This window comes from Saccopteryx leptura, chromosome 2 (genome assembly GCF_036850995.1).
Source record: "Saccopteryx leptura isolate mSacLep1 chromosome 2, mSacLep1_pri_phased_curated, whole genome shotgun sequence".
Lineage (NCBI taxonomy): Eukaryota > Metazoa > Chordata > Mammalia > Chiroptera > Emballonuridae > Saccopteryx > Saccopteryx leptura.
In genome coordinates, this window is record NC_089504.1 from 313755402 (window position 1) to 313777825 (window position 22424).

General features: G+C 41.3%; 1 protein-coding gene across 4 annotated transcripts in view; it reads left to right on the top strand.

Annotated features, from left to right (window-relative positions):
• Positions 1-22424, top strand: part of IFT56 (intraflagellar transport 56) — a 61262-nt gene that overhangs the window by 29005 nt on the left and 9833 nt on the right. For 2 of the 4 annotated variants that reach the window (XM_066362835.1, XM_066362834.1), the window contains exons 6-15: positions 35-180; positions 1651-1822; positions 5742-5813; positions 8385-8487; positions 12255-12310; positions 16039-16092; positions 17461-17524; positions 19369-19457; positions 19657-19740; positions 21166-21235. In XM_066362835.1, the coding sequence (XP_066218932.1) occupies positions 35-180; positions 1651-1822; positions 5742-5813; positions 8385-8487; positions 12255-12310; positions 16039-16092; positions 17461-17524; positions 19369-19457; positions 19657-19740; positions 21166-21235 (910 nt within the window). Of the gene's footprint in view, positions 1-34; positions 181-1650; positions 1823-5741; positions 5814-8384; positions 8488-12254; positions 12311-16038; positions 16093-17460; positions 17525-19368; positions 19458-19656; positions 19741-21165; positions 21236-21857; positions 22386-22424 lie in introns of those variants that run through there. The other 2 variants (XM_066362837.1, XM_066362838.1) reach the window with 2 other exon arrangements.

Sequence of the window (22424 nt, forward strand, 5' to 3'; positions counted from 1 at the left end):
TCTTTACCTGTCTTGTTCTCTCTCCCAATTTTAGTTTAATGATGAGAAGAAGTTGATGAATTTCCATCAGAATCTTCAGGATATCACGGAAGATCAGCTCAGTTTGGCCTCGATTCACTACATGCGATCTCACTACCAAGAAGCTATCGATATTTATAAGCGAATTCTGCTAGATAACAGGTCTGTGTCTCTTTATGCCTACTCAAAATCTCTCTCTCTTTTTTTGTTAGTTTCTTCTGTAACTAGTTTGGCTGAGGACCTAGTGTCCTTTGGATCTAGTATCACCATGTATTTAAATCTGTTAGTGGATCATTTGGTGAGAGTAAGAACTCCTTGTTGTCTAGCTCAGGTTTCTCTACCTTTATTTCATTATCGCCCTTCCAAGGAGCCTTTTTAGACATTTTTCCCAATTGCCCTCCCATGAAAATTTTTAAAAAATTAATAGATTAATTTTTTTACTTAGAAATTAAATTCACTGGGATTACATTGGTCCATAGGAACACGTCTGTTTCAGGTATAGATCTTCATGACACGTGAACTATTCATTGCACTGTGTGCCCATCACCTACGGTCAAACCACTTTCTGTCGCTGTATAAGTGGCTCCCTTAACTCCCCTCCCATATCTCCCCATGAAATTTTAATAACACACATAAACTGTATATCTTTATATACTGTGTGTATCTCTCTGCCTTCTACATAAAGTACAATTTCCTACCTCTTTTATTAGAACCAATTTTTTTTTTTTTTGTATTTTTCCGAAGTTGGAAACGGAGAGGCAGTCAGACAGACTCCCGTATGCGCCCGACCGGGATCCACCTGGCTAGCACCTGAGGCAGAGGCCACGGAGCCATCCCCAGCGCCCGGGCAAACTTTTGCTCCAATGGAGCCTTGTCTGCGAGAGGGGAAGAGAGAGATAGAGAGGAAGGAGAGGGGGAGGGGTGGAGAAGCAGATGGGTGCTTCTCCTGTGTGCCCTGGCCGGGAATTGAACCCAGGACTCCTGCACGCCAGGCCGACGCTCTACCACTGAGCCAACTGGCCAGGGCCTTAGAACCAGTTTTTGCCCTATTTAAGGGTGATATCGCCCCCTGTTGAAAAATGCACGGTCTACATTTCAGTGTTGCTGTATATTTTAGGTAATTTGCTGAGGAAATTAGAAACAAACCATTCTGAAAAATAAACATTGCTATCTTCTCACTGACCACCTGGATGCTCTCCCACATTCCCAAAACAGCTCATCCACCTCCCTTCCTCCTTCTTTGCTTTACTGTCAGTCTCCCGCCCACTCCCATCCTCAGTCCTTGGTCTCCTTGCCTTGTCTGTCCATCCTCTGAAAGGTGTGTGCTTATTTCCATTCATACTCAATTATGCCGAATGTCAGTATTTTTTTTGTTGTTTAACATGAACAGGTAGGAATCGAACTTTTCATTATCCGCTCTAGTTGTCATCTTTTATTTTACTTACCAAGATGCCCAAATATTACAACACAAAAAGAAAAATACTGCTCTGATTACATCTTGCCTTCTTGAAAAGGCAAATTCGTATCCTCTTTTCCTTGCAGTTCTTTTGATCTGTTAAAAAAAAAGTTTTGTAATTTTACATTTCTACAAAGTAGGCTAAACTGTTAACTTTTCACTCTGTTATCTAATAGGGAATACCTTGCCCTCAATGTGTATGTGGCTCTGTGCTACTATAAGTTGGATTACTATGATGTGTCTCAGGACGTTCTAGCTGTTTACCTTCAGCGGATTCCAGACAGCACCATCGCACTCAATCTGAAGGCCTGCAATCATTTCCGCCTTTACAATGGCAAAGCTGCTGAGGTACTGATGGAAATTTGCTTTTAACTTAATTCCAGTTTGAATCACCGTACACTTCCCGGGTTATTCACGAAACTGTCATCTATAAGTCTTCATCATTGCCAGGGTGATTCTTTTTTTTTTTTTTTTTTTTTTTACAGAGACAGAGAGTAAGTCAGAGAGAGGGACAGACAAACAGGAACGGAGAGAGATGAGAAGCATCAGTCATTAGTTTTTCATTGCACGTTGCAAGACCTTAGTTGTTCATTGTTCATTGATTGCTTTCTCATATGTGCCTTGACCGCGGGCCTTCAGCAGACCGAGTAACCCCTTGCTGGAGCCAGCGACCTTGGGTTCAAGCTGGTGGGCTTTTGCTCAAACCAGATGAGCCCACGCTCAAGCTGGTGACCACGGGGGTCTCAAACCTGGGTCCTCTGCATCCCAGTCTGACGCTCTATCCACTGCGCCACTGCCTGGTCAGGCGCCAGGGTGATTCTATAAGAACCTAATTAGATCAATATTTATATGTATTAGATAGTCTAAAAAGAATTTTGACTTCTAGATTTTCTGTGTATGCTTAATATATGTCAATGATCTTTACTTAGATGCCTTACATGAACTCAAATGCATTCAAATAGAATAGTGTCAGTTCTTCCTCTGAAATACATTTGAGGCTCTGTGGTTCAGTGTCAGCAATATGTAAATCACATCGGATACGAGGATATCATCACTCTTTTCTTCATTTCCCCATCTAATCATTCGCCAGTTCCTAGCAGTTCTGTGGTCTGGATATCTCTCATCTATGCCCTTTCTCCTTTGCCTCTGCTGCGGTCCTCATCTCTTATTTCAGTTCTTGCCCTCTCTCTAGTGGTGTCCTTTCCAGACCAGCCGCTAGTTTGCACTGTACACCGTCCTCTCTGGCTGCCACAGCTTTGCATGCACCATTCTCATTCCCAGACTGTCTTCCTTTGCTTTGTACAACTCCATGTCTTCTTCAAGGTTACCACAGAGGTCCTGGCCCGGTAGCTCAGTTGGTTAGAACATCATCCCATTATGCCAAGGTATGATCCCAGATCAGGGCATATCCAAGTATCTACTAATGGCCTGACCAGGCGGTGGCGTTGTGGATAGAGCATCATCGGACTGGGATGCAGAGAACCCAGGTTCGAAACCCCAAGGTCACCGGCTTGAGTGCGGGGTCATGGGCTTGAGTGTGAGATCATAGACATGACCCCATGGTCACTGGCTTGAGCCAAAGGTTGCTGGCTTGAGCCCAAGGTCCCAAGGTCACTGGCTTGAGTAAGGGGTCACTCGCTCTGCTGTAGCCCCCCAGTCAAGGCACATATGAGAAAGCAATCAATGAACAACTAAGGAGCTGCAACGAAGAATTGATGCTTCTCATCTCTCCCATTTCCTATCTCTCTGTCCCTATCTGTCTGTCTCTCTCTCTCTGTCTCTGTCACAATAAACAAAACAAAACAAAAAAAATCTAATGATGTGACCTGTGATAGTGCTGTGGAGAGAGTGTCAACCTGGAATGCTGAGGTCACTGGTTTGAGGCCCCTGGCTTGTCTGGTCAAGGCACGTATGAGAAACAACTATGAGTTGATGCTTCCCACTCCTCCCCGGCACCCACCTTTCTCTCTGTCCATCTCTTCTCTTTCTAAAATCAATAAATAAAATTTTTACAAAAGTGTTTAAAAAAAAAGAACCAAAGAATACATCAATAACTGGAACAACAAATCGATATTTCTCACTTTTTCTCTTGCCCCCCTCCATCTTTCTTTTCCTTTCTCTCTCTCTAAAATCAATAAAAATTAAAAAAAAAAAAAGAAAAGAAAAACAAGCAAGATCCCAAAGACTAGAAATATGTTTATTTAGGCTACATTTAAAACAGTTGGGTGTGTGAAATTTGAATTTGGTGCCAGAAAGCTTTTGAGCTAATATTTTCTCAGCCTACTGTGAAAATATAAACAAGCTATAGGCCAATTCACAGTGGCCGTGAAGGCTCATTTATATAACACCCACCATTCAGTTATTAATTCTGGTTACTATATTTTATAGTTCTAGAAGTTATTTCTTTTTTTTTTTCTGAAGTTGGAAACAGGGAGGCAGTCAGACAGACTCCCGCATGTGCCCGAACGGGATCCACCCGGCATGCCCACCAGGGGGCGATGCTCCGCCCATCTGGGGCATCACTCTTTTGCAACCAGAGCCATTCTAGTGCCTGAGGCAGAAGCCATAGAGCTGTCCTCAGTGCCCGGGCCAACTTTGCTCCATTGGAGCCCTGCTGCAGGAGGGGAAGAGAGAGACAGAGAGGAAGGAGAGGTGGAGGGGTGGAGAAGCAGATGGGCACTTCACCTGTGTGCCCTGGCCGGGAATTGAACCCGGGACTCCTGCACGCCAGGCCGACGCTCTACCACTGAGCCAACCGGCCAAGGCCTAGAAGTTATTTCTTAAATATCTTCACCTTTTGCTGGTTCCAATTCTGGGCTTTCATGCTTGTCTTTTATTTTCTTTAGCATGGTCAGCCTTCTTGTTTTGTGATCTGAGTTTGATAATCTGAATGTCTGAAATTTTTGTGGGTTTGATTCTGGGTTTTTTTTCTTGTTTCTCCCTTGAGGAGTCTAGCTTCTTTGTATGTCAGTTTATCTTTGACTTTGTGCTCAACACAGTATTTGAAAAATTTCAGGAATAATTTAAGGCCTGTGATGAAGACACTTTTCTTCCTAAGTGAGACCCATCTGTTCCGTCAGATATGTGGAAGAACTGTCAGTTTGGGATCACCTTGAACCGAATTCAAGGCTTGAGATTGCCTGAACTGGCCATGGAGTCCTAGCTGCACTGTGGTTCTGCACTAGGGATTTTCTAGTTCTAGTTCATGCTTCTCTTGCCAGCAGAGCTCTGTGGAGTCCTGGCTGATTGTGGGGCAGGGTCTCCTGCTAGACTCCCTGTGCAGGTCCCAGGCTTTGTTTTCTGTTCTTGTTGCCTGGCAAGACTATCAACTAAAAGTTCTAATTTTATAGAATCAGTAAAGCCTTCAGGGCAAAAGTGCTTTCTTCTCTCTAAAATCAATAAATAAAATCTTGAAAAAAATAAAAAGCTCTTTGGGATCCTTAATAAAATTTAAGATTATAAAAGGGATTTTGAGATTTAAAAGCTTGAAAACTGCTGATCTAGTCTCATATTACCCATCACTTTGGACTTGCTGCTGTACTAAAGAGAGGAGATGAATAAAAGGAGGGCTGAGTAGATGTGCACTCCCATCTGGACTCAGGTAGAACACGCTTTCAGTGCTGAGTGAGAACAATCAAGGATTTAATTATTTTATCCAGGAAAGCTTAGCTACCCACTGATGAAAATAGAAAAAGGAGGTGGGGGAATAACACAAAATTACAGATTGGTCAAGTAGGAATAGCAGAAAGCCAAGGAAGAGGAAGGGGCAAGTGAGTCTACTGTCTTAGTGAAGACCCTAGAAATCGCTTATCATTTGTTTTAAGGGTGTTAAGGGAGTAAGAGAATACAGAAGAGATCGGATAGGTCTAATAAACAATGTCATAGAAGGAAGAGGTATTTTAATTGAGTTATGTAAATAATAGCAATTCTGCAGGAAGGAGGCGCTATGAGAAGTCAGGATACAGGTGGAATGGTCAGATTGAAGAATCTACTTCATTGCTAATAGCTCCTTTATTGCCTTCGGCCCTGAAGGAAAAGACTAACCCTGGGAGTCTTCAGGCTTGCGTCCACCGATTCCAAACTTGCTGCTTAGTGTCAGGTTCAAATCACGTAACTTTTATAAGCGTCAGTGTTCTTAACTGTAAAATGAGGATAATAATAATTATATTATTTCTTAGAGTTCTTAGAGCTATAAAGCATTGCATACACATGTGGTGTTAGAACGCCACACTTGTCAATTTCATAAGTCTTTCCTTTTCAATTTCAGGCAGAACTCAAAAGCTTGATGGACAACGCTTCTTCCTTTGAATTTGCGAAAGAACTCATCAGGCACAATCTGGTAACTGTTTCTCATCTTGACTGACTTGAGCCCTACCCCATTTCATACATCTCAGCAGATAGAAAGACAATTGAAGGGAGATATCTCAGCAAATATTTCTCTACTGCAAATGAATTCCTCCTTGCTGTGGCAGAGAGAAAATGAGTTTTAAGATATCATGCCCTTCAATCAAGAAAATCCTATTGGGAGGGCAGTAATATATAGGAAGGGCAAAAGAAGGTTTACAGTTGTGAGTCCACAAGTTTATTCTTGTGTTATTATTTATTAATTATTGTATTATTGGTGTTACAACTGTAAACCTACTTCTGCTTACCCTGTATATATGGGGGAAGAAAAGGAATTTTTATTTTACTCTTCTAAGTTTCTCTGGTTTTTCTAATAATCACATTGACATGAGACAGATTAATATGAGAAACTAACCAAATGTATTACATGTATACATATAAGGGTTTCATAAGAATATGGGTCCTGAGGACAAATTAGGCAGTTGAGGCTTATAAGCATCTTGAGCCAAGGAGAAAGAGGGTAGTGGTTTGGCTTCAAAGCAATTCACAGGTAGATGGGAGGGAGCAAACATTCGGTAAACAAAGTCTTGTTGGGCCACCCAGGAACAATGGGACTCAAGGAAGAGTCTAACAAACAGGCATTGCTGGGTTCTTCTCTGTCTGCCTCACTTAGATCACATGAAAATACATTTATCTACAACAGCTCCCTTCCTGGCTCAGGTTTTCTATTTAAATTCCTTTACACATGTAAGGGGGAGGTAGAAGGATACTCTTGAGTCTTTTGTTTCTGAAAGGTAACCAGCTTAAAATAATATCCCCCCTAAAATGGCATATTTTGGAGTGGCAAACTCTGTTCCCCTCACTTAACATTTAGAAAGATGTGCAAGGCAGTGTAGATCCAAGTGGAAAGAAAGGAGGAAAATAGGGTACTATCCAGAGGGAACAATGGCACCAGGGCAAGACTTTTCAACAGAGCAAAAACCCTTGTGTATGTTTAAAAGTGAGAAATAGGGCCAGGGCTAATGAAGATAGAATCATTAATTAATGTATAAACAAGGTTCAGACGGAGTTAGAATAAGATCAAGAAGACAGGATCTAAGATATGAAGGAACCAAAAGAAGTAGTTCATGCCTGATAATCTCTTTTTTTTTTTTTTTTTTTTTTTACAGAGACAGAGAGAGAGGCAATCTATCCCAGAGAGAGGGATAGATAGGGACAGACAGGAACGGAGAGAGATGAGAAGCATCAATCATCTGTTTTTTCATTGCAACACCTTAGTTGTTCATTGATTGCTTTCTCATATGTGCCTTGACCGTGGGGCTACAGCAGACTGGGTAACCCCTTGCTCAAGCCAGCAACCTTGGGTCCAAGCTGGTGAGCTTTTGCTCAAACCAGATGAGCCTGCGCTCAAGCTGGTGACCTCGGGGTCTCGAACCTGGGTCCTCCGCATCCCAGTCCGATGCTCTATCTACTGTGCCACCGCCTGGTCAGGCCATGCCTGATTATCTTAATTTCTGTATCTTTACTTGTAAAACATCTTGCTATATGCCAGACATTGTGCCAGGCTCTAAGAACAAAATAGTGAGCTCAACTGCCCTTTAGTGGATGCTGTTTTTCTTTTAGCTATTCTCTATGGCATATAAACATATGGCAACATACATGTTTGTTTTTGGAAGATGTCTCCCCACTTGAATATAGCTTGTGTAGTGACAGGGGAGTGACTTGTTTCAGCTGCAACCTTGGTGCTTATTATAATAACAGGCATACAGTAGGTGCTAATATTATCTACTATCTGCCACACATTTAGCCCACTTTAACTCATTAATGTATACCTGAAAGGTATACATTACTAATGCCATTTAGAGACGAGAAAGCAGGTTCAGAAATGGTCATATAAATTCCTTCATGAGATTTTTGATGTAGATTATCTGTCTAGAAAAAAGGTTCATTAATAATTGTGTACTTTAAGAGTTCTAAAGTTTTTATGAAAAGGAAATATATGTAATTCATTTACTCTATTTTTTATACTTAGTATAATTTAGATAATGACTTTTTCTGTGAGGTCGAGGTCATGTGTATATAGAGAGCTTCAAAAATATATTATTTATTCTTTTAAAGAATAACTGTAACTATGCTAGTTACAGTTCTAGGGGTTGGGAATTCCCAGTAAATGCAAAGTTCCTTGTCATGTGGAGTTTATATGCTGGTGGGTATAACAGATAAACAGATAAAAAAATATGTGAAATGAAGTGATAAGTGCTATGAATAAAAGTAAGAGTATTAAAATTGACAGTGGAGGTCGGTTTTAGATAGGGTTAAAAAATGAAATATTTAAATACAACGATCAAAATCAGAGGATGGGGAAAGAAGAGAAATAGTTAGAAGCACAGGAAGAATTAGGCAATAATACATTCAGTGCATGATAAAGTTCTGAAGATATCAACTGATTCCCAGAGCTATTTTAGCTGGGTATCACGTACCTAGTTGTAAGTACAGCTCCTGAAACATTTACACCAATACGTGTATCATACTTACTGCCATAATAACACAGACTCTCTGTCTCTAGGTTGTTTTCCGGGGAGGTGAAGGAGCTTTGCAGGTTTTGCCACCCCTAGTTGATGTCATTCCTGAAGCTAAGCTAAACTTAGTCATTTACTACCTACGTCAAGGTAAGAAAACTTTCTACTGACCTTGCTTATAAAGATATATCTTAAAACATTTAACCTCTAATTCAGGGGTCGGGAACCTTTTTGGCTGAGAGAGCCATGAACGCCACATATTTTAAAATGTAATTACATGAGAGCCGTAAAACGACCCGTGTACATTACACATTATCCAATAAAAATTTGGTGTTGTCCCGGAGGACAACTGTGATTGGCTCCAGCCACCCGCAACCATGAACATGAGTGGTAGAAAATGAATGGATTGTAATACATGAGAATGTTTCATATTTTTAACATTTTTTTTTTTTTTGTATTTTTCTAAAGCTGGAAACGGGAGAAACAGTCAGACAGACTCCCACATGCGCCCGGCTGGGATCCACCCAGCACGCCCACCAGGGGCAACGCTCTGCCCACCAGGGAGCAATGCTCTGCTCCTCCGGGCGTCGCTCTGTTGCGACCAGAGCCACTCTAGCGCCTGGGGCCATCTTTGCTCCAATGGAGCCTCGGCTGCGGGAGAAGAGAGAGACAGAGAGAGGAAGGAGAGGGGTAGGGGTGGAGAAGCAGATGGGCGCTTCTCCTGTGTGCCCTGGCCAGGAATCGAACCTGGGACTTCTGCACGCCAGGCAGACGTTCTACCACTGAGCCAACCGGCCAGGGCCAACATTATTTTTTTTTATTAAAGATTTGTCTGCAAGCCAGATGCAACCATCAAAAGATCCACATCTGGCTCGCAAGCCATAGGTTCCCGACCCCTGCTCTAATTGAACTATTTGCTTAGCTTTTTAAAATCCATATTACTGCCCTGGCCGGTTGGCTCAGCGGTAGAGCGTCGGCCTAGCGTGCGGAGGACCCGGGTTTGATTCCCGGCCAGGGCACACAGGAGAAGCGCCCATTTGCTTCTCCACCCCTCCGCTGCGCTTTCCTCTCTGTCTCTCTCTTCCCCTCCCGCAGCCAAGGCTCCATTGGAGCAAAGATGGCCCGGGCGCTGGGCATGGCTCTGTGGCCTCTGCCTCAGGCGCTAGAGTGGCTCTGGTCGCAACATGGCGATGCCCAGGATGGGCAGAGCATCGCCCCCTGGTGGGCAGAGTGGCGCCCCATGGTGGGCGTGCCGGGTGGATCCCGGTCGGGTGCATGCGGGAGTCTGTCTGACTGTCTCTCCCTGTTTCCAGCTTCAGAAAAATGAAAAAAAAAAAAAAAATCCATATTACTGCCTGACCAGGCAGTGGCGCAGAGGATAGAGCATCAGACTGGGATGCGGAGGACCCAGGTTCGAGACCCCGAGGTCACCAGCTTGAGCCTGGGCTCATCTGGTTTGAGTAAAGCTCACCAGCTTGGACCCAAGGTCGCTGGCTCGAGCAAGGGGTCACTTGGTCTGCTGAAGGCTCATGGTCAAGGCACATATGAGAAAGCAATCAATGAACAACTAAGGTGTCGCAACAAAAAACTGATGATTGGTGCTTCTCATCTCTCTGTTCCTGTCTGTCTGTCCCTGTCTATCCCTCTCTCTGACTCTCTCTCTGTCTCTGTAAAAAAACAACAACAACAACAACAGTAAAATCCATATTACTTCCAGATATATTGGCAATAGGTTCATAACACAGAGCAAACTTACTGGTGCTTATTTTTTGTGTCTTTACTCTTTAGCCTTTGTTTCCTCCTCTGTTGCTTCCAACCTTCTCCTTCATTCTGTTTTTCTATTTTCGTCTTGTTTTTCTCTCCTTTATTCTTTTCCCATTCTATTTCAGTTTTAACATTTTTTCCTTTCTTCCTCCTGACAGTTCTTTCTTTTTTTCTAGGGTTCCCCAATGTATAGTGTACATCCACATCTTAAATTTTTTAAAAATCATTAACTGATTTTTTATTTGCTCTAATTGTCTGCCTTTCTGTTTCTCTGTACCCTGGTTTCTTATGAGAAATATTATGATTCAAAGAGAATGTGATGTTTATTGCCTCTAAGTAAGGTTAAACCTGTTAGACATGTGCCTGAAGCAGTCTTTTATCTGACAGTTATAAGTACAGGGTAGTAGCAACCACGCATTGGTGGTGGCTCCATCACTGGCCTCAGACTAACAGCACGGGCCTTTTTAGGTGCCTAGTAGAAACCAACCACACAGCATATTCCTCATTGAAGAAAATTTGTTTATTAAAATAAGAATATGAACTTTTAAACAGTGCTTGCTAAGATGTGATTAATAAGCACAAGGAAATACACCTTTGGACAAGAATTACAGACACACTTATGTATTGTATAAATGAATTTTCATTAAAAAAATTTTAAACAGAAACAGAAGTCACTAGTATGGACACACAAATATTCATCCCAGATTCAGTAGTTTTCAAGATATTAACAATTTTTTTTCCATCTATCCTCCCTCTCCCTTTTTTTTTTTGCTGAAATTTTTGGAAGCAAATCCCAAATTCCATGTAATTTCACTCTTACATGCTTACTTAATACAGGGATGGGCAAAAGTAGGGTTACAGTTGTGAATATACAAAACAGTTTATTTTTGCATTATTTATTATTATATTATTCATTTGAATTATTTCTTATTATTGTTACTACTTAATATCCTTACTTATGATTTATCTTTTAGGTAATGATGGCTGGTAATTTAAGCTACTTTTGCCCACCCCTGTACATATCTCTCTTTTGTTGCTATTGAAAAAAATATTTTTTATTGATTGATTTGAGAAAGAAAGAGACAGAAGCATCGATCTGTTTCTGTATGTGCCTTGATTGGGGATCAAACCAGAAAACTCTGCATATCAGGTGATACTCTTAACTAACCAGGCTATCCGGACAGGGCTGAAAAAAAATTTTTTTAAATAACTTTTTCTTAGATAACAGTAATGTCATTGGTATGTAATACTCAATCCATATTCTTTGCTTGAACACTTTTTTAGGTATTTCATTTAGATATGGATTTCGTAAGGATATTGGTTATCATTAGGATAAACACTCAACATTGAACTTGACAGGGAATTAGAGGATGGATAAAATAGGTCATGTTTTTGCCTGACCAGGCAGTGGCACAGTGGATAGAGCATTAGACTGGGATGCAGAGGACCCAGGTTCAAGACCCCGAGGTTGCCAGCTTGAGCATGGGCGCATCTGATTTGAGCAAAGATCACCAGCTTGGACCCAAGGTAGCTGGCTCAAGCAAGGGGTTACTCCAGGGGTCAGGAACCTATGGCTCGCAAGCCAGATGTGGCTCTTTTGATGGCTGCATCTGGCTTGCAGACAAATCTTTAATAAAAATAATAATAATGTTAAAAATATAAAACATTCTCATGTATTACAATCCATTCATATTCATGGTTGCAGGTGGCTGGAGTCAATCACAGCTGTCCTCCGGGACACTAAATTTTTATTGGATAATGTGTAACGTACACGGGTCGTTGTATGGCTCTCACAGAATTACATTTTAAAATATTTGGTGTTCATGACTCTCTCAGCCAAAAAGGTTCCTGACCCCTGGGTTACTCGGTCTGCTGCAGCCCCATGGTCAAGGCACATATGAGAAAGCAATCAATGAACAACTAAGGTGTCACAACAAAAAACTAATGATGGATATTTCTCATCTCTCTTCGTTCCTGTCTGTCCCTATCTATCCCCCCCCCCTCTCTCTCTCTCTGTCACTGTAAAAAATATATATATAGGTCATGTTTCTCATGAATATTTGAGTACTGAAGGATCTTACTTTTCGGGGACTGTTTTAGAAGAGTTTGCTGAAATGTAGACCAGTATAGCTTCTCATTTTTTTGTATTTCAGATGATGTACAGGAAGCTTATAACTTAATTAAGGATCTGGAACCTACTACTCCTCAGGTAATTGAGAATGTGTTATATTTTTACTAATCAAGTTCTGATTAAAATGGAACTTTGGAACAGTGGCTGGAAAGCATATTCAAGAAGATTCCTGCTTGGCCTGACCAGGCGGTGGCGCAGTGGATAGAGTGTTGGACTGAGATGCGGAGGACCCAGGTTTGAGACCCTGAGGTTGCCAGCTTGAGTGTGGGCTCATCTGGTTTGAGCAAAGCTCACTAGCTTGGACCCAAGGTCGCTGGCTTGAGCAAGGGCTTACTCGGTCTGCTGAAGGCCCACGATCAAGGCACATATGAGAAAGCAATCAATGAACAACTAAGGTGTCACAATGAAAAACTGATGATTGATGCTTCTCATCTCTCTCTGTTCCTGTCTGACTGTCCCTGTCTATCCCTCTCTCTGACTCTCTCTCTGTCTCTGTAAAAAAAAAAAAAAATTAAAAAAAGATTCCTGCTTACAGAATCCCAGGAAAGCTTATGTATATATTGATCTAGGAACCTTATATATAACTCTTGATATAAGAAGGAATGTTCTGGGTTTTTTTTATATTTTTAGACTCTCTTATATGGGGGTTGAGGTTTGAAATTAATGAAATCTAGAATTCTGATGAAAGCAATGACTTACATCACTAGTATGATTGTCTGTAGCTTGTCTTTCTTCCCCCACTTGATCATTAGTTCCTTGCAGTCAAGGACTGTGTTAGTACTGTGTCTCTGGTGCTGTGTACACTAAGCACATAGTCATCATTCTGCTGATTGAAAATGTTTCTAGACCCCATGAAGTCTAAACGGGTATATTTCTCAAATGCATTAAAAGCTTCAGCATCTTCTGGGTGATTCTTTTAATGAACATTCTTTTTTTTTTTTTTTTTTTTTTAGAGACACAGAGAGAGAGAGAGAGAGAGAGAGAAGGATAGACAGACAGGAATGGAGAGATGAGAAGCATCAATCATTAGTTTTTCATTGCACGCTGCAACACCTTAGTTGTTCATTGATTGCTTTCTCATATGTGCCTTGACCGTGGGCCTTCAGCAGACCGAGTAACCCCTTGCTGGAGCCAGTGACCTTGGGCTCAAGCTGGTGAGCTTTGCTCAAACCAGATGAGCCCGCGCTCAAGCTGGTGACCTCACGGTCTCGAACCTGGGTCTTCCGCATCCCAGTCCAACGCTCTATCCACTGCGCCACCGCCTGGTCAGGCTTAATGAGAATTTTTAAATGAAAAGAGCACCCACATCACAATTGATGAAGCTGCTAAGGAGGGTATCGGTCAAAGAATAGATCCAAGTCTGAAAAGGATATAGGTGAGGCCCTAGGGCTCCAAAAGAGAATGCTTTAAAAATGGAAACCAGAGGACTCGCTCCTCTCTTTTTTTATATTTTAAAGAAAGGCTCACGGCCTGACCAGGCAGTGATGCAGTGGATAGAGCATCGGACTGGGATGCGGAAGACCCAGGTTCGAGACCCCAAGGTCGCTAGTTTGAGCGTGGGCTCATTTGGTTTGAGCACAAAGCTCACCAGCTTGGAGCCAAGGTTGATGGCTCGAGCAAGGGGTTACTTGGTCTGCTGAAGACCCACGGTCAAGGCACATATGAGAAAGCAATCGGTGAACAACTAAGGTGTCGCAACAAAAAACTAATGATTGATGCTTCTCATCTCTCTCTGTTCCTGTCTGTCTGTCCTTATCTATCCCTCTCTCTGACTCTCTCTCTCTCTTGTCTCTGTAAAAAAAAAAAAAGAAAGAAAAAAAAAAAGAAAGGCTCACTAGCAAAGGAAGGTTATTACATCATCGGAAAGGGGAAATACTGCATACGAAATGGTCAGAGAATGGTATTGGCCAACAAGGTGATAAAAATTACTACATAAGCCTGACCAGGCGGTGGCGCAGTGGATAGAGCGTCGGACTGGGATGCAGAGGACCCGGGTTCGAGACCCCAAGGTTGCCAGCTTGAGCGCAGGCTCATCTGGTTTGAGGAAAAGCCCACCAGCTTGAACCCAAGGTTGCTGGCTTCAGCAAGGGGTTACTCGGTCTGCTGAAGGCCCGAGGTCAAGGCACATATGAGAAAGCAATCAATGAACAACTAAGGTGTTGCAACGCGCAATGAAAAACTAATGATTGATGCTTCTCATCTCTCTCCGTTCCTGTCTGTCTGTCCCTGTCTATCCCTCTCTCTGACTCACTCTCTGTCTCTGTAATAAATAAATAAAATTTTTTTAAAAAGTTTTAAAAAAAATTACTACGTAAACATTTTACTGTTAATTTGTCTCCATTATATTGAAATGAAACAAAACTTAACCCTTAGGCCCTGGCTGGTTGGCTCAGTGGTTGAGTGTCAGCCTGGCGTGTGAAAGTCCCAGGTTTGATTCCCAGCCAGGGCACACAGGAGAAGGGACCATCTGCTTCTCCACCCTTCTCCCTCTCCTTTTGCTCTCTCTCTCCCGCAGCCAAGGCTCCATTGGAGCAAAGTTGGCCCAGACACTGAGGATGGCTCCATGTCCTCCATCTCATGCTAGAATGGCTCCAGTTGCATGGAGCAATGCCCTAGATGGGCTGAGCATTTCCCCCTGGTGGGAATGCCAGGTGGATCCCAGTCAGACGTATGCGGGAGTCTTGCCTGTCTGCCTACCCCCCCCCCTCCCCCGCTTCTCACTTTGGAAAAATACAAAAAAACACAAAAAACAACTTAACTCTTAGAAGTTGCCACTTGTCTCTGCTGAAGATTGAGAATTTGCAAATACTGTGAGTTCTGTCATATGGACACTTGCTTTCTGGAAACCAAATGAAAAATCTCTTAATTCTTTCATTCAGGCCAGGGATAGACCAGAGAACAATGACCCTGGGTGCCCCCCCCTTTTTTTTTTTTTAATTTTTTTACAGAGACAGAGAGAGGGATAGACAGGGACAGACAGATAGGAACGGAGAGATGAGAAGCATCAATCATTAGTTTTTCATTGCGCATTATGACGCCTTAGTTGTACATTGATTGCTTTCTTATATGTGCCTTGACCGCTGGCTTTTAGCAGACTAAGTGACCCCTTGCTTAAGCCAGCAACCTTGGGCTCAAGCTGGTGAGCTTTTTAGAATTTTTTTTTTTTTTTTTTTCCATTTTTCTGAAGCTGGAAACAGGGAGAGACAGTCAGACAGACTCCCGCATGCGCCCGACCGGGATCCACCCGGCACGCCCACCATGGGGCGACGCTCTGCCCACCAGGGGGCGATGCTCTGCCCATCCTGGGCGTCGCCATGTTGCGACCAGAGCCACTCTAGCGCCTGGGGCAGAGGCCACAGAGCCATCCCCAGCGCCCGGGCCATCTTTGCTCCAATGGAGCCTTGGCTGCGGGAGGGGAAGAGAGAGACAGAGAGGAAAGCGCGGCGGAGGGGTGGAGAAGCAAATGGGCGCTTCTCCTGTGTGCCCTGGCCGGGAATCGAACCCGGGTCCTCCGCACGCTAGGCCGACGCTCTACCGCTGAGCCAACCGGCCAGGGCTAGCTGGTGAGCTTTTGCTCAAACCAGATGAGCCGGCACTCAAGCTAGCGAGCTCGGGGTCTCGAACCTGGGTCCTCAGCATCCCAGTCTGACGCTCTATCCACTGCTCCACCACCTGGTCAGGCTTGATAGTATATATATATATATATATATGTATAAAGTATTGAGTTGATGCAAGTAATTAACTTGAAAGATATCTAATAACCCCACATTCCTTTTAAGTCAACCAGTGTTTTTCCATGTTTCCAGGATTATATCCTCAAAGGAGTGGTCAATGCAGCCCTTGGACAGGAAATGGGTTCAGTGAGTATGAAATCACTGGTAATCTGTAGTTTGCAAAGTTATGTAGTGATGGGGAAAAAAAAGAAACAAATGTCAAAGTTCAACCAGTGATAAGCTTACAAATAGGCTCTTCTGTGGTCCCTCCTTTTTCCATATCCCCCAATCAAGATTCCATTGTAGAAAGAACTTGTATTAAAGAGAGAAAAATAAAGGGTTCAATGCTAAGAATTGTTGCTTTGTTTAAAAAGAGCCCAATTTTCAAGCAATATATATCTCTAATAACAACAGGTCATTGCCCAGCTTCATTCTTATTTTCAGTGACTTTTTTTTTTTTTTTTTTTTCATTTTTTCTGAAGCTGGAAACAGGGAGAGACAGTCAGACAGACTCCCGCATGCGCCCGACCGGGATCCACCCGGCACGCCCACCATGGGGCGACGCTCTGCCCACCAGGGGGCGATGCTCTGCCCATCCTGGGCGTCGCCATGTTGCGACCAGAGCCACTCTAGCGCCTGGGGCAGAGGCCACAGAGCCATCCCCAGCGCCCGGGCCATCTTTGCTCCAATGGAGCCTTGGCTGCGGGAGGGGAAGAGAGAGACAGAGAGGAAAGCGCGGCGGAGGGGTGGAGAAGCAAATGGGCGCTTCTCCTGTGTGCCCTGGCCGGAATCGAACCCGGGTCCTCCGCACGCTAGGCCGACGCTCTACCGCTGAGCCAAGACTTTTTTTTTTTTTAACATTGCATACTTCTGAGCTATAATTTTGGCACATGTAATGTGGAAAAATTGTTTCTGTGGGAAAGCTTTTTATAAACATGAAAACTGTGTCTAAGATTAAGCTCTTCTTCATCTAAATATTACTCATCTAATATTCTAAAAAGAATAATAATTCTTTTATTCTTTGGAATTCTAATATTCTAAATAAGAATAGAAAGTTCTTTTTGGAACAAAGTGATCCATAAATAAATCTCATCTCCAACTCACTTCACAGCAGCTCATTTAATGAACAGGCAGTAAGTAGTTATTGAATAAGTGAATGACTTTATTTAATAAATACTCCTTGTTATAACCATAATCCTACAGCAAGTTCTGATACATGGTAAAAGAGCAATGAATATTTGTTGAATGAAGGTGTTCATTTAATGAAGGTACTTTTAGGTCAGAACTTGGGGATGGATATTTTTCTTCTATTTGACTTAGAGTAGGTTTTAATTTAGTTTCAAGGTTATCATTTTCTAGATGCTTATGCTAATTAGAGCTAGTTTTGTCTTGGGGAGGATTTAAAACAATGGGATATGTTAAATCCTGACAAATATATTAAAACCATAAAGTATAATACCAATACAATTATTTGCAGCTTATTCCTCTAGATCAGCCCTCTGCTTTGCTTTTCAGAGGGACCACATGAAAATTGCCCAACAGTTCTTTCAGCTGGTGGGAGGATCAGCGAGTGAATGCGGTATGTCTGAACTCTGTACCCAGGAGCATGATTCACAATTGGAGCTGGTCATGTATTGACTGGTGAAGTTCTATTCTCTGTCCAGGGATGCATCTGTTAGGTTTCCCATTATAAAATGGGAAGTCAAACACAGGAGAGAAGATTGGAATTAGCTCTTCACAACATCTCAGCTGGAGTGGGATGAGAGACTGTAGAAAGAGAGGAAAATAAATGTGTTCTTTAGTTCATGAGAGCTTTCAAATTTGATTGTTTTTGATATGAAATGTTAACTTTTGTTGATTTTTCAAGAGTTCTGCATGTATTAAACTTTTCTCATGATATAGGTATTTTTCCTAGCAGGTCATTTGACTTTTAACTTTGCTTATCATATTTTTTCTTACATAAAATATTTAAAGCTTATTTGATTAAGTTTATCTTTTCCATAATGATTTCTTACATGGGTATTATGATGTAACGATTTCTTACATCAAGCTTAGTGCTTTCTTACCTTGCAGTTATATACTATTCACCTATATTTCCCACAGGTGGTTTTGTGGCTTTGCAGTGTTGATTTCATCAGTCAGGATTCAGCGTGAGCTCTGAGAAAGAGCTATAAAGAGGGCCAGTAGCCAGTATGAACTGATATGACTGTCTGTGCCACTTGTCTATGGCCAGAATCAATTCCTTTTTTTTAACACCCCTTTTTTTAAAAGATTTTATTTATTAATTTTAGAGAGAACAGAGAGGGAGAGGGAGAGAGAGAGAAAAGGTGGGAGAGGAGCAGGAAGCATCAATCATAGTAGTTGCTTCTCATCTGTGCCTTGACTGGGCAAGCCCAGGGTTTCAAAACTGGTGACCTCAGCATTGCAGGTCGATGCTTTATCCACTGCGCCACCACGGGTCAGGTAGTCAGCATCTGCTCTGATGATAATGTTTGCTCATGCTAAAATGGTTGTTAAATATTTTTATCACGCCTGGATATATTTTTTTAATGTTTCACTAAAACCATTTATTGAATAATATTTCCTTTCCCCATTTCATTCATTCACACAACACAAATCTATTGAGATGTTAGGGATATATCAGTAAACAAAACTAACATATTCCTCTTCCCTTGTGGAGCATACAGCTTAGTGTGACAGACTATAAATACAAAATATAAATAGGTTATATAGTATAAGTGACTGTGATGAGTTGCTAAGGGGGAAAATACTGAACAGAAACAGAATGAGGAGGATTGGGAGTGCAGTGGCCAGTGTGAGGGTTATACTCACCATCCTCCACCTCAAATAGCAATGTAATATCAGACAAAAAGTTGGGTTAGGCCCTGGCTGGTAGCTTTGTTGGTTAGAGCATTGTCTCGAAGTGCAGAGATTGCTAGTTCAATTCCCAGCCTGGGCACAAAGAGGAACAGATCCATGTTCCTGTCTCTCTCTCTCCCTTCCTCTCTCTCTCAAATCAATAAAATAACTATTAAAAAAAAAGTTGGGCCAGAATCAGGATCAGATGGTTTCATGGCAAATCTCTTCTCTGTCTGAGGTTGAGCATGCTAGGTTGACTTGGACAAGTAATGAAGGAGACCAATCAAAGCCTTGGGGAAAAATCTGGAGAATACTGTAGCCTACAGGGTTTGTTTTCATTTTGGACTGAGAGTTAACACAGAGAGTAATTATTGGTTACTCTGAAGTACTGTGATCTTCGTTATGCTAAGGTTTTGTCCACTGAACAAAATCTATAATTTCAGAATCTAAAAAGTTGTCTTGGAATACATTCCTATCACTAAAGTATAAAATAACTAAAATCTCAGCTGAAGGCACCTTTTAGTTTCATGACTACACACGATATCTTTTCCCATTCCATTTCAGATACAATCCCAGGGAGGCAGTGCATGGCTTCCTGTTTCTTCCTGCTTAAGCAATTTGGTGATGCCTTGATTTACCTCAACTCATTTAAGGTCAGTGTAGAATTTTCTAGATGACTCTGTATACAAAATACTGTATAGAAAGTGTCAGAGAAAGACACTCTTAGAGATGATGTTATTAGCGGCACCAGCTAATTTCTTAAGCTTATTTTTGTGTTTATCTGGTATGACTGATGTTTTTGTATTTTGTATGTTAATGCTCAGTATGACCTGGTCTCGGAATGTTTTTCAGGGTTACTTCTTTAATGATGACATCTTTAATTTTAATTATGCCCAAGCCAAAGCTGCAACAGGCAACACCACTGAGGGTGAAGAGGTGGGTACCTGCTTTGGAAAGCATTTGAATGATTGTCTAAAACCATTGTTATCTTTTTCTCACTAAAATAAAATGTTCAAATCTTTTTCTCACTAAAATAAAATGTTCAAGGGATTATTAAAAGTGTCCTTGTTCTTAGGTTACTTTAAAAAGTACAATGTGAATAGACACATGGTTGTTATAACCACAATAACGTTTTTCTTTCTCTTTGATACATTTTATAGAAGCATAACATCCATGGAGAAAAGTATACAAATCAAAGTATTTATATATAGCTTGATGGATATTTTCAGGTGAACAGACTCACATAATTAGAATCTAATTTATTTATTTATTTATTTTTTCCTTTTACAGAGACAGAGAAAGAGAGTCAGAGAGAGGGATAGACAGAGACAGAGACAGGAAAGGAGAGATGAGAAGCATCAATCATTAGTTTTTGTTGCGCGTTGCAACACCTTAGTTGTTCATTGATTGCTTTCTCATATGTGCCTTGACCGTGGGCCTTCAGCAGACCAAGTGACCCCTTGCTCGAGCCAGCGACCTTGGGTCCAAGCTGGTGAGCTTTTTGCTCAAACCAGATGAGCCCGCGTTCAAGCTGGCGACCTCGGGGTCGTGAACCTGGGTCTTCCGCATCCCAGTCCGACGCTTTACCCACTGCACCACTGCCTGGTCAGGCACATAATTAGAATCTAAATAATTGAAAACCCTAGAAACCCCGTCAGCCCCTATTGAGTCAATCTCTTTTCTCTAACGTTAAGTATGACCTTGACTTATAACTTCAAAGAGTGATTTGTCTAAATCCTTCAAAATAATTCAGTTGAATTATTCAATTGAATTTTGTTATTCAACGTATTATTCAATTCTGTTATGTTTTCTTCTTTAGCTGTGAGTTATTTGATTGTTTTTCAACCACCGGTCCACGGACTGGTTGCCAGAAATTTCATTCTGATCAGTGAAAACGTTAACCACACTCTGATGTTGTAGAAAGATCATAGTATCTACTGAAAACATTGAGTTATTTTAAATGTGTTTCATGATTTTCAAACGTGTTATCCTTTTCAGGTCATTTTATTCTGATTTTCAACTTAATTGTATTGTGATCATAGACTGTGGGCTGTATAACACCAGTCCTTTAAAATTGTCCAGTAGCATAGTCATGTGGTCTTGAAAGTAATGTGTATTGTGCAGTTAATTGTTCTGTTCAATTCTTCTATATCCTTACTAACCTTCTGTCAGCTTGTGACATCAATAACTGAGAGAAGTGTGTTAAAATCCTCACAACTTTGTCTTTGCCTTTCTTAGCAGCCTGTGTAGAATTTGGTCATCTTTAAGGTTATGTTAATCATTAACATAAGAGGAGCTGATATGAATGTTATTACTGCACAACTATCTACACGCTTATTCCCTTCTTTCCTCTTCTTGCAGGTTTTCCTTTTAATCCAAAGTGAAAAGTTGAAAAATGATTACATTTACCTCAGTTGGTTAGCTCGGTGCTGTGAGTCTTTTTATTTATTATTATTATTTAAATATTTTAAAATTTTTCAATTACAGTTGACATACAATATTCTATTACTTTTAGGTGTATGATGCAGCGATTAGTCATTATAGAACTTACTATAAGTTATCACCCCAATAAATCTAGTACACATCTGACACTGTATGTAGTTACTACAATACTATTGACTCTGTTTCCTGTGCTGTACTTTACATCCCCATGACTGTTCTGTGAAGTCTTCTTTTAAATACTACACAGTAATCCTGTTTTCCTTCTTTGCTGAATAATATTCTAGATGGAAATTGAACTGATCATTTTCTAATTTTGTTTCATATTTTGTTCTATAAATAAGTGAACACCGAAATTGTGTTATAAATGCTGGTCAGTTAGGGTGGCCATATACACATAGATGCTTACCCTGTGATTAGTTCTACCAAATAGCATTGACCTAGCACATACAGTCCTGAGAGAAGTCTCCATAGTCTCAGTTTGTAGCGCTTTTGGTGAAATGATATTGTTATGCTCATTTTACCTTTTCACTATGAGGCAGGCCTTAAATGGGGCAAAATGTCAAAAACGTAATTTCTTTTTATTATTCAATATTTTTATTTATTGATTACAGAGAGATTGGAAGGGAGAGAAAGAGACAGGAGCATGGATCTGTTTCCATATGTTCCCTGACCTGGGATCAAACCGACAACCTCTGTGCACCAGGACGATGCTCTAACCAACCAAGCTATCCCACCAGCGCAAAAAAACATGACTTTTATATATTATTTAACTTATAGTCTCTATCTGTTTCTCTCTATTTTTACTGTCTTTTCTTGCTCCTTCTGTTCACTTGGATTTCAAATGTTCCCTGAGTAAAATTGCCGGAAAAAATATTCTAAGTGAGGCAGACAGCACATGAGTAGAAGTGAGTAATGATAGGTGTCCTCTTCCAAGCAATGACCTAAGTGGGAACTACTAGCAGTCAACCCAATCTAATTATCTGACTCCTCACTCAAATACAAATTTTAAGTATGGTACAATTCAGATGGGGAGCCAGATGAATGCCCACATTGCAAGTTTTCCATGGAAGAGCTATTTACCATTACTTTGTATATTTGAAACATAGAACCTAATCAATAGAACAGCAAGATGCAGGAGTGTATTTCTTGGACATTTAAAAAACACAAATCTACCTGGA